The sequence below is a fragment of the Colobus angolensis genome, unplaced genomic scaffold (assembly GCF_000951035.1).
Source record: "Colobus angolensis palliatus isolate OR3802 unplaced genomic scaffold, Cang.pa_1.0 Scaffold3, whole genome shotgun sequence".
NCBI lineage: Eukaryota > Metazoa > Chordata > Mammalia > Primates > Cercopithecidae > Colobus > Colobus angolensis.
The window spans coordinates 25,953,388-25,968,370 of NW_012116265.1; the positions used below are offsets into that span (position 1 = coordinate 25,953,388).

At 40.4% G+C, this 14,983-nt stretch overlaps 1 protein-coding gene across 4 annotated transcripts in view; it reads right to left on the bottom strand.

The window, feature by feature from the left end:
* The window catches only part of RAD51B (RAD51 paralog B), an 800,423-nt gene that overhangs the window by 202,267 nt on the left and 583,173 nt on the right, over positions 1-14,983 (bottom strand). For all 4 annotated transcript variants that reach the window (XM_011949703.1, XM_011949704.1, XM_011949705.1 and 1 more), the window contains exon 9: positions 3,844-3,947. In XM_011949703.1, coding sequence (XP_011805093.1) covers positions 3,844-3,947 — 104 coding nt within the window. The remainder of the gene's footprint in view (positions 1-3,843; positions 3,948-14,983) is intronic.

Genomic DNA, 14,983 nt, shown 5'->3' on the forward strand with positions numbered 1-14,983 from the left:
TTTTGAGACAGAGTCTTGCTCTGTCACCCAGGCTTGAGTGCAGTGGTGCAATCTCTACTCACTGTAACCTTTGCCTCCTGGGTTCAAGCGATTCCCTTACCTCAGCCTCCTGAGTAGCTGGGACTACAGGTATGCGCCACCACGCCTGGCTATTTTTTTTTTTTTTTTTTTTTTGGATTTTTAGTAGAGATGGGGTTTTACCATGTTGGTCAGGCTGGTCTTGGACTCCTGATCTCAGATGATTCACCCACCTCAGCCTCCCAAAAGTGCTGGGATTACAGGCATGAGCCACTGCGTCCTGCCGAGAATCACTGATTTTAAGGTAATACTCAAGTCTCACCTTTTCCTGAAAAGACTTAGTATGTCTCTGATGATGTTACCTTCCTTTGGATTCAAAGCAGTTACTGTTTTAACCACTCATTAGACAATAAATCAAACACTGCCTTATGACAGTACCTCAGTATTAGTTTGTTTGGACCTCGAGGGCAGGAACTAGTCTTCCACTTCTTTGTATTCTCATGCCATGCACAGGGTAGACCAAAACATATTTTTGATGGTTTAAAACAACAACAACTACAAAAAGTAGGAGAGGCCATTTTAATTCTACTCTAAGAACATGTCTTTGGTAAGAATAAAAATGTTGCAAAAAGGGTGGGGCAGGACTGAAGCAGAGTAGGAAAAGAGTAAATAAAAGTCAAATGGAAAAAAAGCTAAATTAGTCCAAAAGAAAATGTTTTCCAGCTTCTTAAGAGAGTTTTTGCAAACACTGAAGCAGAATAAGCAAGAGAATTAACTTGGCTTGTGGCCCTGATAAGGAGATTTCTTTCTTGGTTCTAAAATTTTGCAAAGTTTCCAGGGTGTAAAGAAAATAATCAGCCAGGGAGGACTCCTTCCCTCGGACGACACAATTCAGCTCTTGGGTTAATCGGCTTGAAGGTCTGCTCAGCTTGACCTGACCCCCTTCCAGGACTGTGATCTGAAACTAAGCCTCACATTCAAGAGCCCCGGTGTAGAGCTCAATGTCATAGAAACGGGATAAAACATAATCCTCATCCCATAACCTTGATCCCTGGGTGTAGTGGCCTCTGCTTGGGCACTGAAAAAAAAAAAAAAACCTAAAAATCAAAAAACTATACCTGTTATCTTCTCTAAGTGGCTGGTGTCCCAGAGGTCTAACTACCCTAGAATGATCCAGGCACATTCTGCTACTAAATGGTTTTATAAGAAAGTACTACTCGGTGCAATTACCTTAAATGTTAGCTTTAAAGTACTGTTTTGTGCACATATCCCAGAAAAGGCTTAGCTTCACATGGCTTCTATAGTTTTTCATAAAAAAAAAAAAAAAAAAAACAGGAAAGACTCAGGGAATCACGAAGCACACCCTCTGCTAAGGCAAGATAAGGTCACCAGACAGAGACACGTTTTCTATATCAAACTTTATTCCAGTTATTAGGTCACAAGTTTAACAACTGGTCCCCAAAGGCATGCATATTTCTATCGATTAATTAAATGTACGTTCTTTGCCTGGGTTGGCCATTTTAACACTGGCCAAGTTTTACATTAATTTCTGATTATTGTTTGAAAACATGATTCCGGCCAGGCGCGGTGGCTCAAGCCTGTAATCCCAGCACTTTGGGAGGCCGAGACGGGCGGATCACGAGGTCAGGAGATCCAGACCATCCTTGTCTCTACTAAAAATACAAAAAAAACTAGCCGGGCGCGGTGGCGGGCGCCTGTAGTCCCAGCTACTCGGGAGGCTGAGGCAGGAGAATGGCATGAACCCGGGAGGCGGAGCTTGCAGTGAGCTGAGATCCGGCCACTGCACTACAGCCTGGGCGACAGAGTGAGACTCTGTCTCAAAAAAAAAAAAAAAAAAAGAAAAAAAGAAAACATGATTCCAAGGCATCTTATTGCTTAGTAATGATAATAACATTGTCTTTTGTAAATTAAGATAACATGACTGACCCATCTAATGGGATGTGAGTTGATGAACTGTCACTGATCCATCCACACTTTGCTCCTGGTTTTCCTTATGACCACTGTCCTGCGTTTGACCCTGTCAGCCAAAAGCCAAGAGCCACCAACATCCTCCAGTCACCAAAGAGACAGAAAAAAATATCATTTGTCCTACCAGCTACTTCCTGTTGACACTGACTGGTTAATTTATTAAAACAAAAGAAAAAGTAAAATATGGCTCTGACTTCTTTATTCACTTATAAATTCTAACTGGAATTAGTAAAACTAGGATTTGGGAGCCTTGAATTCATGATACCACATATAACAGACGAAGTCATAAACTCCGTGTGTAACAGTAAGAATGGCTTCTAAAATCTAAAATCTAAATCAGAGACAAACTACAAGTTTTCAAGGAGTGGGATCAAGGATCCATGAAAATGAATGAGTCAACACTGATTCACGAGGAATTTTGCTTCCTCTGATAAAGTTTACATAGGCGTGTTCGACAATCCTTAATGATATCCCTGAAAGGTGCAACACAGTTATTTAACATGATTTACTACCAAAGGTCATTAGATTCTCCAGGAATATTTTGGAATGTGTTCCACTAAAAAGAGAAATAATAGCTTCAGAACCTAGGATACCGGACTCATCAGGGAAAAGGTACCATTGAGGTAATGAGTAGTCCAGGGCCTGAAAACTCAAGAATGTTTCCCTGAATAGAAACAAGCAGCTCTATCTTCTCTGGCATGGCTGACTTGATCACCAAGCTGGAATATTATTTACATAGTCCAAGGCAAACCAAGAAGAATTCTCTGGTTTATAACCAAGAGCATTTGGAAAATTATGTCTAGAACAGGCAATAGCTGACGCCTGTTTTTGATGATTCCTGCTTCCTTGAAAAAGAGCCAGTTTACCTAATGCAGGTAAAGGCAACAACACCTTTTCTGCCATTTTCTCCAGAAAGGATCACTAGTGTGACATTTCATGCCTCTGTATCTAAATAGCCTGGATTTGATATATATTTAGCAAGGTGGGTAAATCTGGCTTCTGAATTCTGTCCTATCCAAAAAATTAAAATAATCACCCATCTTCTTCTTCCTCCTGCTTTTAGGAGAAACTAGATTGAATCTGGTCACACAGCAGGATAAAATTGAGGTTAGTCATCAGGAAAAAGACTTTTTTTATTGTGAAACATTTTACCAAAGCTTTACCAAAGAGGTCATACAGTAGTGTCCTTTTCTTTGGAATGAAGAACGAAGAGAGAAGACTTAAAAGGAGGTAGAAGGTAAACTTCCTGGATGTAAGGGAAGGATTCTCACTTTTGGCCAGTACAGAAACCACAAATAGGGAACTCTGAGACAGTGAACAACCATTTGGAGGTCTTTCTAGCATCATTCGGTACTTTACACTACAGGCGTATGCATTAATGCAAAAGTACCTATTATTTGGGGAGTAGTTTATCCACTTGGCAGCATCTGCTGGCCTAAGATTTTCAAAGTACACATACTCCAAGAAAAAGCATCATCATTATTTAATTCATACGCAAATTATCTAATCCTCAACAAATACATTCTAAGTGAAATTATCATTTAGAGATAGAGAATTGGATACCTTTAGAGACGTGGTCCTTGGTCACTTACAAATATCAGAGAAATGCTGACTTTGTGGGAATCAATTCTTACATTTTTTCCTGTGTATAACTTGTCTCTCCACTTTATTATAACTGCTGTTGGGACAAGCAGAAATGCTGGTTTCTTTATGGCCTACTGGCCAGTGCTGGCCCAGGACAGACAATGTGGCCAGCATTTTCAGAAGATACTCAGATTGCTCAGTACATCTTATTCCCCAACCTTCATAGTCAGAGAATATTGTCAAAGCACTCACCTGTCTTCTCTCTGAATCAAGGTACTGGAGGATCAGCCGGGTATTCACACTGTGACTCCAGGTATTTCCCAGTGCGGCTATCATACAGCTGGATCCAGAAGTGCCTGAAATGAAATGGTAAAAGCATGCTTTCAGATGCCCTTTCTTGAGATGGCATTTCACATGAAGTTCAGACATTACTCATTGCCCAGAGAGCACTTGGAGGCTCAGTTCATTACCACAGAACTTGAGGAATTAGTGAAGTAGGACAGGGGTTAAGGAACATGAGACAACAAACCAGCAGGGGTTTCCTTCAGCCTGGGTGAAAGTGACCACCACTGGGCCAAATAACAACAGAGTTATATATCAAAAAGAGGTTGCATTGCAAGACAGCTCAGAGCCATTGCTACTAGTAAATCTAGCCATTCAATATCAAAGGCATAATGCTACTCCACAGCATAAAAAACAGTTATGAAATAGTTTAATAGAGTTGTTAGACATTTTTAGCTTGACAAGAGTCTTAACTCAATTTTCCTCATCAATATAGAAATGGTGGCATATACATATAAAATTCCGTTGTCCTCCCACCCCTTGTATACACACACCCAAAAAAGGAATCTGGAAGATCTCAAAATTTCATCTGTTTTAGACATCCTTATTCCAATAAAAACATTCCTTTACCTTCTAAGACCTTCCTATAAGAAGGAGCGTCTGAAGTAAACTTTATCTGAGTTCCTAGCCTCCTCCAAGTTGCATCTTACATCTCCAAAGCTTTGCTGACCCTTCTTGACATCACCATGAGAAAAACCTCTCTGCTGCCTACCTCCTCCTTCCCCCTTGAAGGCAAGCCAACAAGTCCTGCTGTATAGAAGCCAGCTCCCACTATCACGTCTAGCACATCCCATGGCCTCCTCTGAACCCCCCCTGTGCCCTGTGCCCGAGGGCTCTTCTGAACCCACTTTGGCCCTGGGCCGTGACAGGAATCCTAACCTTAGGAGGGCACAGTTGGACATTTAGTGTGCCTTGTAGCCTCCAGATACGATCTTTTTTCTATGAGGAGACTACATACAGGTTGAAGTCCACTGAATTAGTTAAAACAAAATGAGGTCTTGAGTGTGTCATCTGTTGCCCCCTTACTATATCATCTGATTTGTACGCCTCAGTGTGGAGTAGGAATTGGTCTTTTGTTTCCAGGGCAGACACCTTCCAGGGTGGTCTAATAACTGCACATGGCCTTAAGCACCTGGGCCCAAATGCTACAATAGACAAATGTAGTTCAGTGGTTCTTGGCTGGAGGGTGGTTTAAAGTGTTCGCAGTGTTACTGGCATCTAGATGGTAGAGGCTGGTGATGCTGCTAACCATTTTATAATGCATAGGACAGCATCCTACAACAAAGAATTATCCAGCCCAAAATATAGCAGTGCTGAAGTTGAGAACCCCTGGGTCAGATAACACCAACCATATATATATATATTTCCTGGTTCAAGCAGGAACAGGAATGAATGAGATGGAAATCAATAACCAAGGTCTCAACAAGCCTGGGGATATCAGATTGAAGGAGAATTCAGTGTAAGAAAGAATAAAATTTGGGGTAACCTCAGTTCATCATGCACACAGTTCAAACTATACACAAATTAATGTGAAAATAAATAATCTAGATTGTTTCAACCTGATCACATCATTCCCCTACTTAAAACGCCTTCAGTAGTCCTTCATGCCTGAGATTAAATACTGTCTCCTGAACAATGCACTCTGAGCACTTTGTCAGCTGCCTCTGCATCTCTCTCTGGCTTCACCTCTCTCAGCCCCCTCACTGGATGGTCTCCCATGACCTCCTGACTTCCCTGGCCTCATCCTCCTTGACCTCTTGTCAGCAGTTGATAAAGCTTCCCCCTTCCTTGGCATCCAATCTACTGGCCTCTTCTGCTTCTCCTTTTACCATGTTGATTACTCCTTTCCTTTCTCTGCCTTTGTTTTCTCTTTCTTCTTAGTTGTGGGTGGACCTTAGGGAGTGGGGCATGACCACATTTTTTCTTGTCTAATACCAAATGCTTTCAGTGTCCAGGAAAATAATGTACATTAGTAAAGAGGCCAGGTGCTTGCATATTAACATGTAGAAATTCTTTACCCACACTAAGAGATACAGTCTTTACCATTTTTCTTGAAATTCACAACCCTCTCAGTCTGACTTTTTACCTTCCCCTTTTTGATAGAAATAGACTTATAGAAAAATATGTTCTACTATAAGAAAACCAACACTGCAAGGGCAATAGCAACTACATTTGCATTTAGAAAAACAGCTCTATTGAGATAATTTGCTATCATACATCCTCTGATTTCAAGTGGCTTTTGCTATATTCACAGAGATGTTCAGCCATCACCACCATTAACTGTAGAACATTTCATCCCCCTAAAAAGAAATCCCACACCCACTGGCCACCAGTCCCCAACACCCCATTCCCTGCCTACCTCCAGCTCTTGGCAACCATTAACCTATTTTTTCTTTTTCTCTATAGATTTAGTAACTGACTTTCAATTAACACCTTAAGAGATGAGGGGAAGTGGTGAGTACTGTGGTGAGTTTGAGAATTCATCCAGGATCTCAAGGGAGCAGTCTCTGTTCAGCTCTAGCTGTTGTTGTCATGTGGTAATGTGAGTTCATAGTTAGTCACATCTTATTTATTTATTTATTTATTTAAAAATTGTAAAAAACTTTTACAATCACATCTTTTGATTTTTAAAAATCATAGTGATATGATTTTTTAATTGTGCTAACATCAAAGTGCAATTTTGATTTTTAAAACGGAAGCCAGAAATCAATGCTTTAAGTATAATTTCCTGATTTTAAAATGTTGGTTTAATATGTATACTTCTAAAAACACACAAATGAACATGTTTTTGAGCCAGGTATGCCTCATTCCCATCAAGCCTGCAGTGTCTGCTCTGCATGGCATGGCTCCACTTTGAAAAGGATGAGAGCCCGTTCGACAAAGTGGATGGTTTCTACGCCTTTGTCTCAACCTCTGGCTTGTCTCAACACTTGTCTTCCATTTTTAACCACAAGAACTGCAAGCCTCCATCATAAATTTTAGCACTGCAAATTCAGTATCATCGAAGCAAGCTCATATTTTCCCATATAGATCTACTCCTCCATCTCTGTTCCTTCCTTTGACCCTCCAGTTAATCTGGTTTAAAACCTCAGCTCCATTTTTAAAATGTTTCCTTCTCTCCTGCTTCTTCTCACTTGCAATGAATTGAGAGGTGTTACTGATTTAACTGTAAAATCCTACCTATATCCATCCATTCATTTCTCCTACCTCACCCTTAGATCCATTCCTAACTCTCCATTCCCCCTAACTCAACCTTAGACCCACATTAGCCTTCACCTGGTGTGACGGCTTTAGTTGCCTATTGTCCATGCTGCTGTCACTTTCTCCCTATTAAAGCCATCCTCTATTTTACTACTTGATTAACCTCCTCCAAGCACACACCTAAGCATACCACCCTCCCATTTACAACCATCATGCTCAAAAACTTTCAGTGGCTTCCAAGTGCCTTCAGAGAATTCTAAATTCCTAACACTGGCATTCAAGGACTTTCTACCCTATGCCCACCTGCCCTTCCAGACTTCTTCCCCCTGCTCCATTTCCCACATCTGTGTTCCTACTTAATCACTTATTTCCCATGCCCCTCCCTCATCTGGAACTCCCCTATGTTCACATGTCCCAAATCTACTCTGCCTTCAATGCTACTTTCTATGTGCCAATTTCTCTAATCTTCACAGAAATAATGTCTTCCTCCTGTAAACTTCTATAATACTTTATTTTACTGTCTCACATTACAATCATTTTCTACCTGTGGTATATTATTTGTGTGTTTTTCTTATCATCTTTAATACAGAGTCATGCTCTGCATAATGATGTTTCAGCAAATGACAGACTGCAAATATGACAGTGGCCCCATCACATTATCATGCAGCTGATAAATTCCTATCACCTAGTGATGTCACAGCACTGGTAACGTCATAGCACAATGCACACTCGCATGCTTGTGGTGATGATTGGTAAATAAACCTACTGTGATGTCAGCTGTACAAAAGTATAGCACTTACAACTATGTATAGTACATAATACTTGATCTTACTAGAGTATATGTATTTACTATACTTTTCATCAATATTTTAGAGTCTATTCTACTTATAATAACCAGTTTAGTAAATATAAAAACCAGTTATGTAGCTACTATACTTTTATGTATTTACTATATTTTTTATTGTATCTATATTTATGTATTTACTATATATACTTTTATGTAGTTTATGTATTTACTATACTTTTAATGTATTTACTATACTTTTAATCATGATTTTAGAGTATATTCTACTTATTTTTGAAAGTTAACTGTAAAACAGCTTCAGGCAGATCCTTCAAGAGGTATTGCAGGAGAAGGCATTGTTATCATAGGAGATGACAGTTTTATACGAGTTATCGCCCCTGAAGACTTTCCAGTGAGACAAGATGTGGGGGTGAAAGACAGTGATATTGATGATATTGATCCTGTGTAGTCCTAGGCTAATGTGTGTGTCTGTGTCTTAATTTTTACCAAAAAAGTTTAAAAAGGTAAAAAAAAATCTCAAAAACAGAAACAAGCTGATAGAATAAGGAAACAAAGAAAATGTTTTTGAATAGCTATGCAATGTTTATATTTCAGTTATGTTATTACAAGATCAAAAAGTTAAAAAAATGAAAAAATTAGTAAAGTAAAAAAGTGATAGTAATCGAAGGTTATTACTAAAGAAAGAAAAATGCCTCCATCAATGAATGTAGCCTAAGGATACGGGGATTATGAAGTCTACAGTGGTGTACAGCAGTGTCCTAGGGCTTCACGTTCACTCACCACGAGGTGCACTCACCAACAGACCCAGAGCAACTCCAGTCCTATAAGCTCCAGTCATAGTAAGTGCCCTACACAGGTGTATCATTTTTAATCCTCTCACCATTTTTATTGTACCTTTTCTGTTTAGATGTGTTTAGATACACAAATACTTACTATTGTGTTCCGATTGCCTTTAGTATTCAGTACAGCAACATGCTGAATGGGTTTGTAGACTAGGAGCAATGGGCTATACCATATATCCTGGGTTTGTAGTAGGCTATACCATCTCAGTTTGTGTAAATACATTCTAGGATGTTCACACAATGTCAAAATTGCTTAATGATGCATTTCTCAGAACCCATCTCCATTGTTAAGTGACATATGACTAGATATTACAAAGAGGCCAAACCCACGTCTGATATATGTCAGCATGCCTGAGTTAACTTAACACAAGGTCTGAGACACAGAGCATGCTTATAAACACTGACTAAGTGACTAATTAAAACGTTATTTCCACTAAATTTTGAATCATATTATATCCTTGTTTTGGCAGCAGGTTTACATCCTTAATTCTATCTTGCTTAGCTAAAATTAATAGGTTTACATTTTTCAAGTAAACTCTAAAAGTTAGTTGCTTAGATGCCTGCTAAGTGATAGGATGAAGGGAGGCTGAGCTCTAAAGTGTGTCAAGAAAAAGCTACATGTGAGTAATTAGGAGTTGCTAGTTAAGCGCTCAAACATTTTCCTTTTTGGTGATAAACTGTAGGAGTTTCTCAGGTCTAAAGGAAGACACAGGATGTCTTCAGAGATTGGAGCCACATTTGGGCCAGGAGCAACTATTTAAAGGACTCCACGTTGCTAAACCAATAAGAATAGTATAAAAAAGTACCCATGCATTTGGTTGTTTTCTGGACAGGTAAACCCAAGTCTTAAGTAAGGGCCATGAGTACAGATGACCACAGAAAAGTTTCCAAAGGAAACCCTGAGTGAGCAAGCTTGACTGTAGTCTACTATAGACTTCAAAAATATCCATTTGTATTTTTAGGAGTGCTTACAAACATTAATCCACCATAAAAGCAATAACAGCAAGGCCTTGAAAGTTAATGATATGAAAGGCAATTTTTAAATTTTTTTTTTTTTTTGACACAGGGCCTCCCTTGTTGCCCAGGCTGGAATGCAGCAGTTTGATCAGAGCTCACTGTAACCTTGAATTCCCATGCTCAAGCAATCCTCCCACCTCAGCCTACCAAGTAGCTGGGACCACAGGCACATGCCACCACGACTGGCTAACTTATTTTTATTTTTTTTTGTAGAGACAGGGTCTCACTATGTTGCCCAAAGTGGAAAGGCAATATTTTTTAAGGTACTATGTGCTAGGCATTATGTAAGCTTAAATCTTGCTGAGCTTCATATCTTAGTTACATCTTTTTTGATCCTTACAACAATTCTATGAGGTGAGTAATATTAACATCCCTATTGACAGAATGAGGCTATGAGAAACGAAGTCACTCCAGTTCACATGGTTAGTTACTGACACAGCCAGGGTTCGAAACCGAGCCAACTGAGTCTTAACCACTACTCCAATTAGCTTTCTTTGGGCTTATCATGTCTCTCATGTCAAATACCGTGTTATTCTGCCAGCCCACAAGGGCCTTGAGAGCTCAAAGGCCCATCTCCGGGAGGACACTGATGGAAGTGTGTCATGAGGATCTTATCACTCATCTGAGCTCTGCATGTCACTCAGGCTCCATACTCGGCTTCCTCTGTTCTGATGTACAGTGATAACCCAGGGCAAGGGGTTTCCAGAAAGACAGCATATCCTCTGGCTCAGCAAGTTACTCAACTGGCCCAGCAGCTGGATTCACGCAAGTCGGGTGGCCTGGAACTGACCCTCTCTGGTTGTAGAATTAAAAATCTGGTAAGGATAGGAAAGATAGTTCACTTAACAGGGCCTCAAGTATAGGAAAGCAATTGAAGGGTGATAGAATTGATAGGATCACTTGAGAGAGGGAGGCAGGGAAACTGTAAGTTACTACAAAGTTGTGACCTTATTTTAAACTAGAAAACTTAGTGGTCTCTTATGTCTTTTGACTTTCAAGCATTCCTGTGAGAGGGCTGGCATAAATGATTGTTAATGCTGTTGATGGGAAATTTAAAGTAGGAGGAATCTGCCTACTGGCTTTTAAGAAAAGGTGATTTCCTGCTAGATGACCTAATTGGTTAGGAAACAGATAAGTGAACTTTCTCTATGTTCACTTTAGGAGGAAGTTCTAAAAATTGAGGTGCTTGCTCCCTCTCTCTCCTTTTTGATGATTGTGATATTTAGACCTGCCAAAGCAGTATAACTTCATTGTCTGGAATTTGGTTAATTCCAATACAAATACAAAAATCAAATACGTGAACTGAGCTTTGAAAATATTTTCATTTTTGAGGATTTTCATTGTTATGGGATTGAGCCTGTAGAAGTCTCTGTGTAAGCTACATAGAGCAAATCTAATTTATTCACACTGAAGTCAGGGCTCTCTATAAAAGACTGTGGGAACATTCATTCTCCACTCTCTCAGAGACTCTTTTAGGTAAGTCAAAGCATGTTCTCTTTCTGTAACTGCTAACCCATCTGTAAAATGTGAATAATAATTCTGGCTCCAGGCAACCAGAGGTTCTTGGTGACCCTTAGATGAAGATACTTGATATGTATAAGTGACAGGAACAATGATGATCAAACACTGAAGATGAAATTCTAGGGAGGAAAGAAGTTTAATCATTATCGCCTGCATTTTTTATTCTGTTAACAATGAGGCAAGATAGTAAATCTTAGTTGTAAAGTGGTTACAACACATGATTTGGATTCTGCAATATCTTTCATGACTATCTTTTGGATCCAATTCCTTACTCATTTGGTGTGGGAGTTGGTTATGAAGACGAATTTCTCACAAGGCAAGGAGCTGTCTCTCTGCTCTGTATACAAGGGGTGTAGCCCTCGTGCAGTCAGACTGGAGGAGGATAACCAGGATGCTATGTAGCCTTGATTTCCAAAAAGGTGATGGGCTTCTGGTACCAACCCGTGTCAGTATTTAGAAGAGGCTTGTTGGAAAGCTCTTAATGAGAAAGCTCCTTCTCTGAAAACATTTCAATTTATGACTCCTGTGCTAAGCATTTCTAGGAGATCAAACTGAATCTCTAGTGCATAACAGAAAAGCATTTGCCTTGTAGCAAAAGGGTCAACTTTAAAAGAATGCTTTTCCATGTTTAAAAAAAAAAAGTCAAAAAAACAAAAGCAATGATTCCCAGAATAGGAACAGAGGGGAAGGAAAAGTTCATGGCCTTAGCGGACTGGATATTCTGGATATTTGGTCCCTCCAGCCCCTGCAGATGAAAGCCCATTTATTTAGAGTAGAAATAGGAAATTTAAAAAAAACAAAGGAATAACAATACCTACAAATGTTTTCAGGATTGAAATAAATCCAGGAAAGAAGATGGTATGTTACCACTGGAACTGCATTCTCCTTCTTAGCTCTTGTCCTCATGTCCTGAAGCACATTCCATGTAATGCATGATAGCTTGTGGCCAGCTGCTGGCTAGGAGGCAGGACCCTGCAGTTCTATTTCTGACTCTGTCTGGGCTTTTGATGAGAACAGGTGGGAGAAGGAGAGTAGTGTAACAAGAACCTCAGAGTAGGCCTCGGTAATGAGCAGTTACCGAACCTTGCTAAGCCTCAGTTTCCTCATCCATGACAAGAAGGGGTGAATGACCTTAAAATTTCCTGCCTTATTAAAAAACTTTGAGTCTTTGATATTTTGATGATGTGGCTGAGTTCCTCACTGAGAACCTCACTTGTTCCAGGAAGTTTGAGAATGCTCCACTTCATGCGCTGTCTTTGAATCAATGTGCCCTATCCAGCACCTGTTTATGCTTGAAGACAGCACAGGCATGGGTTTTTTTGTTGATAGCAGATTTCTCTCCAGACTAGAGATTTTCTTCGTCTACCCTACTTAGTAAGACTTTATGATGGGTAAACCCGTGCTGACCAGTGGCCAAGTCCCAGCAAACACAACTTCATAGTAACAAAGCTTAAAGACGGGAGTCTGAGTGCAAGATTAGGGATCAGAAGGAGGTTATCATCCATTCAATTCAGCTTCTCCTGTTTAAAACTAGGCCCCTGGCACTTGCTGAGCATGGTTCTTTATTGGATCATCCATTTGAACTGGGGAAGGGACTGAGAATCTTGGTTACCTCTCTTGGCAGGTCATCAGTTCTTGTTCCACCCAATGCAGAATTTCAGCAACAAAAGGTGAAGAGGATGAGTAAGTTATTAAAGTAGGGAAACTGCCTATAATAGGGCTAATTTTAGAAAAAAGATCCAAGATGACCTACAAGCTCTGTGAGACCACAGGACAAAGGTGTCAAAGAAAAGAGACTGGGATAGGCTCAGACATTTATCCTCCAGCAAAATTAATTTCCTTGGGGGCTTGTGGTTCACTAACTGAATCTGTGAACCAGCTGTATTTAGGGTGCATTCTACTTCCTTGGGTCTCTAAAATTGACAATGATCTATAGGTCAGGTTCCAACGGAAGTGATATTTCTGACCTAGCTCTATAAATAGAGCACTGGAAAAAACCCATCAGCTGCAATGGCTCAGGGACCACACGCTATCTATTAAGTAAGCAACCACAGTATTTTTGCTATCATTTTAGATAAGAAAAAATATATCTTTTGTTATTTATAATCTTCTAAGCTTTGAGATTCTCAAAATACTTTAAAGCTATTAGTCGTCTTTCAGATTTATAAATACAGGATCTGAAGCATAAAACTATGCAATAACTGCTTCAACTAATACCATTTGCCCACCGAGGAAGGCATTTGGCTTGTAAAGAATGGGCTGCTTCATTTTAGTAAAGCAGAAAATTTCATTCCTGATGTCGCTTGGCTGGAGGTGAAAGGAGTGAATGCAGTCCAGAGGCTTTACTTGCACAACATACCTACGCTGATCCAAGTCTCAGTAAAACTCGTTACTGAGAAAGGTAAGAAATGTGAAGCAGAAGACAGGAAGAAGTGAGGCAATCAGAACCTCTGGAATGCAAGAGTTAGGGATGGATCCTCCATAGCACAAGGTAGGGTAGAAGCAGGGGTGAGCCATCCACTAGGCTAGAGACTGGTATGCACAAATGAGTCAACAACTCCACTGGCTCATGGATAGGGAGAAAATATCTTCAGTTTCCCAGAGTCTTAACAAAATACTTTAAGTTCTCATCCAACCAGGACATTTTTGAAAATGAAATGGGGACATTTTAATAGTTATACTGGGATAACAGAGATAAACTGAGCTTGCTCTAAGAAAACCAAGACATATGTTATCCTACAGAGATACCACGTAGGAACTGTCCAGAATCACAGTGAGAACGCTCACTTTACAAGAAGAGCTTCAGTCTGGAACTAGAGGATGCTGTACTAGGCTTCTCTGCTGTGTCTGCAGTGTCGATCATCAAGGTCTCAAAGATGGCTAGGAAAACAATAGTAGGCATAAGAAGAACAGAACTAGATTGTCTGAATAAAAAGAAGCAATCTCCTCCCATCAGCTCAACTCCCAACATTCTCCAGGAGGCCATGCCCCTGGACCTTTTCTCCAATAATACAGCTTTCCTCTTGCTACCTTCTACTTAAGGAAAACAAACAAACAAAAAATCCTGAATCGGCCAGGCGCGGTGGCTCAAGCCTGTAATCCCAGCACTTTGGGAGGCCGAGACGGGCGGATCACGAGGTCAGGAGATCGAGACCATCCTGGCTGACCCAGTGAAACTTAGCCGGGCGAGGTGGCGGCGCCTGTAGTCCCAGCTACTCCGGAGGCTGAGGCAGGAGAATGGTGTAAACCCGGGAGGCGGAGCTTGCAGTGAACTGAGATCCGGCCACTGCACTCCAGCCTGGGTGACAGAGCAAGACTCCGTCTTAAAAAAAAAAAAAAAAAAAAATCCTGAATCATGACTTGTAGTTAAATCTCTTGACCCTTTGCAAATAAGTTTTTAATTAAAAATAAATTCACTCATTACAGAAAACACATATTACCCTTAAGTAAATACTAGCAAAATAAAGCAAAGAAAACAAAAACACAACCATTTAAAGAAATCTGTGGCACTTTCTCTTTAAATTTAGGCTTCATTCAAGACAAGCCAGGGGCCGGGCGCGGTGGCTCAGGCCTGTAATCCCAGCACTTTGGGAGGCCGAGGCGGGTGGCTCACGAGGTCAGGAGATCGAGACCATCCTGGCTAACACGGTGAAACCCCGTCTCC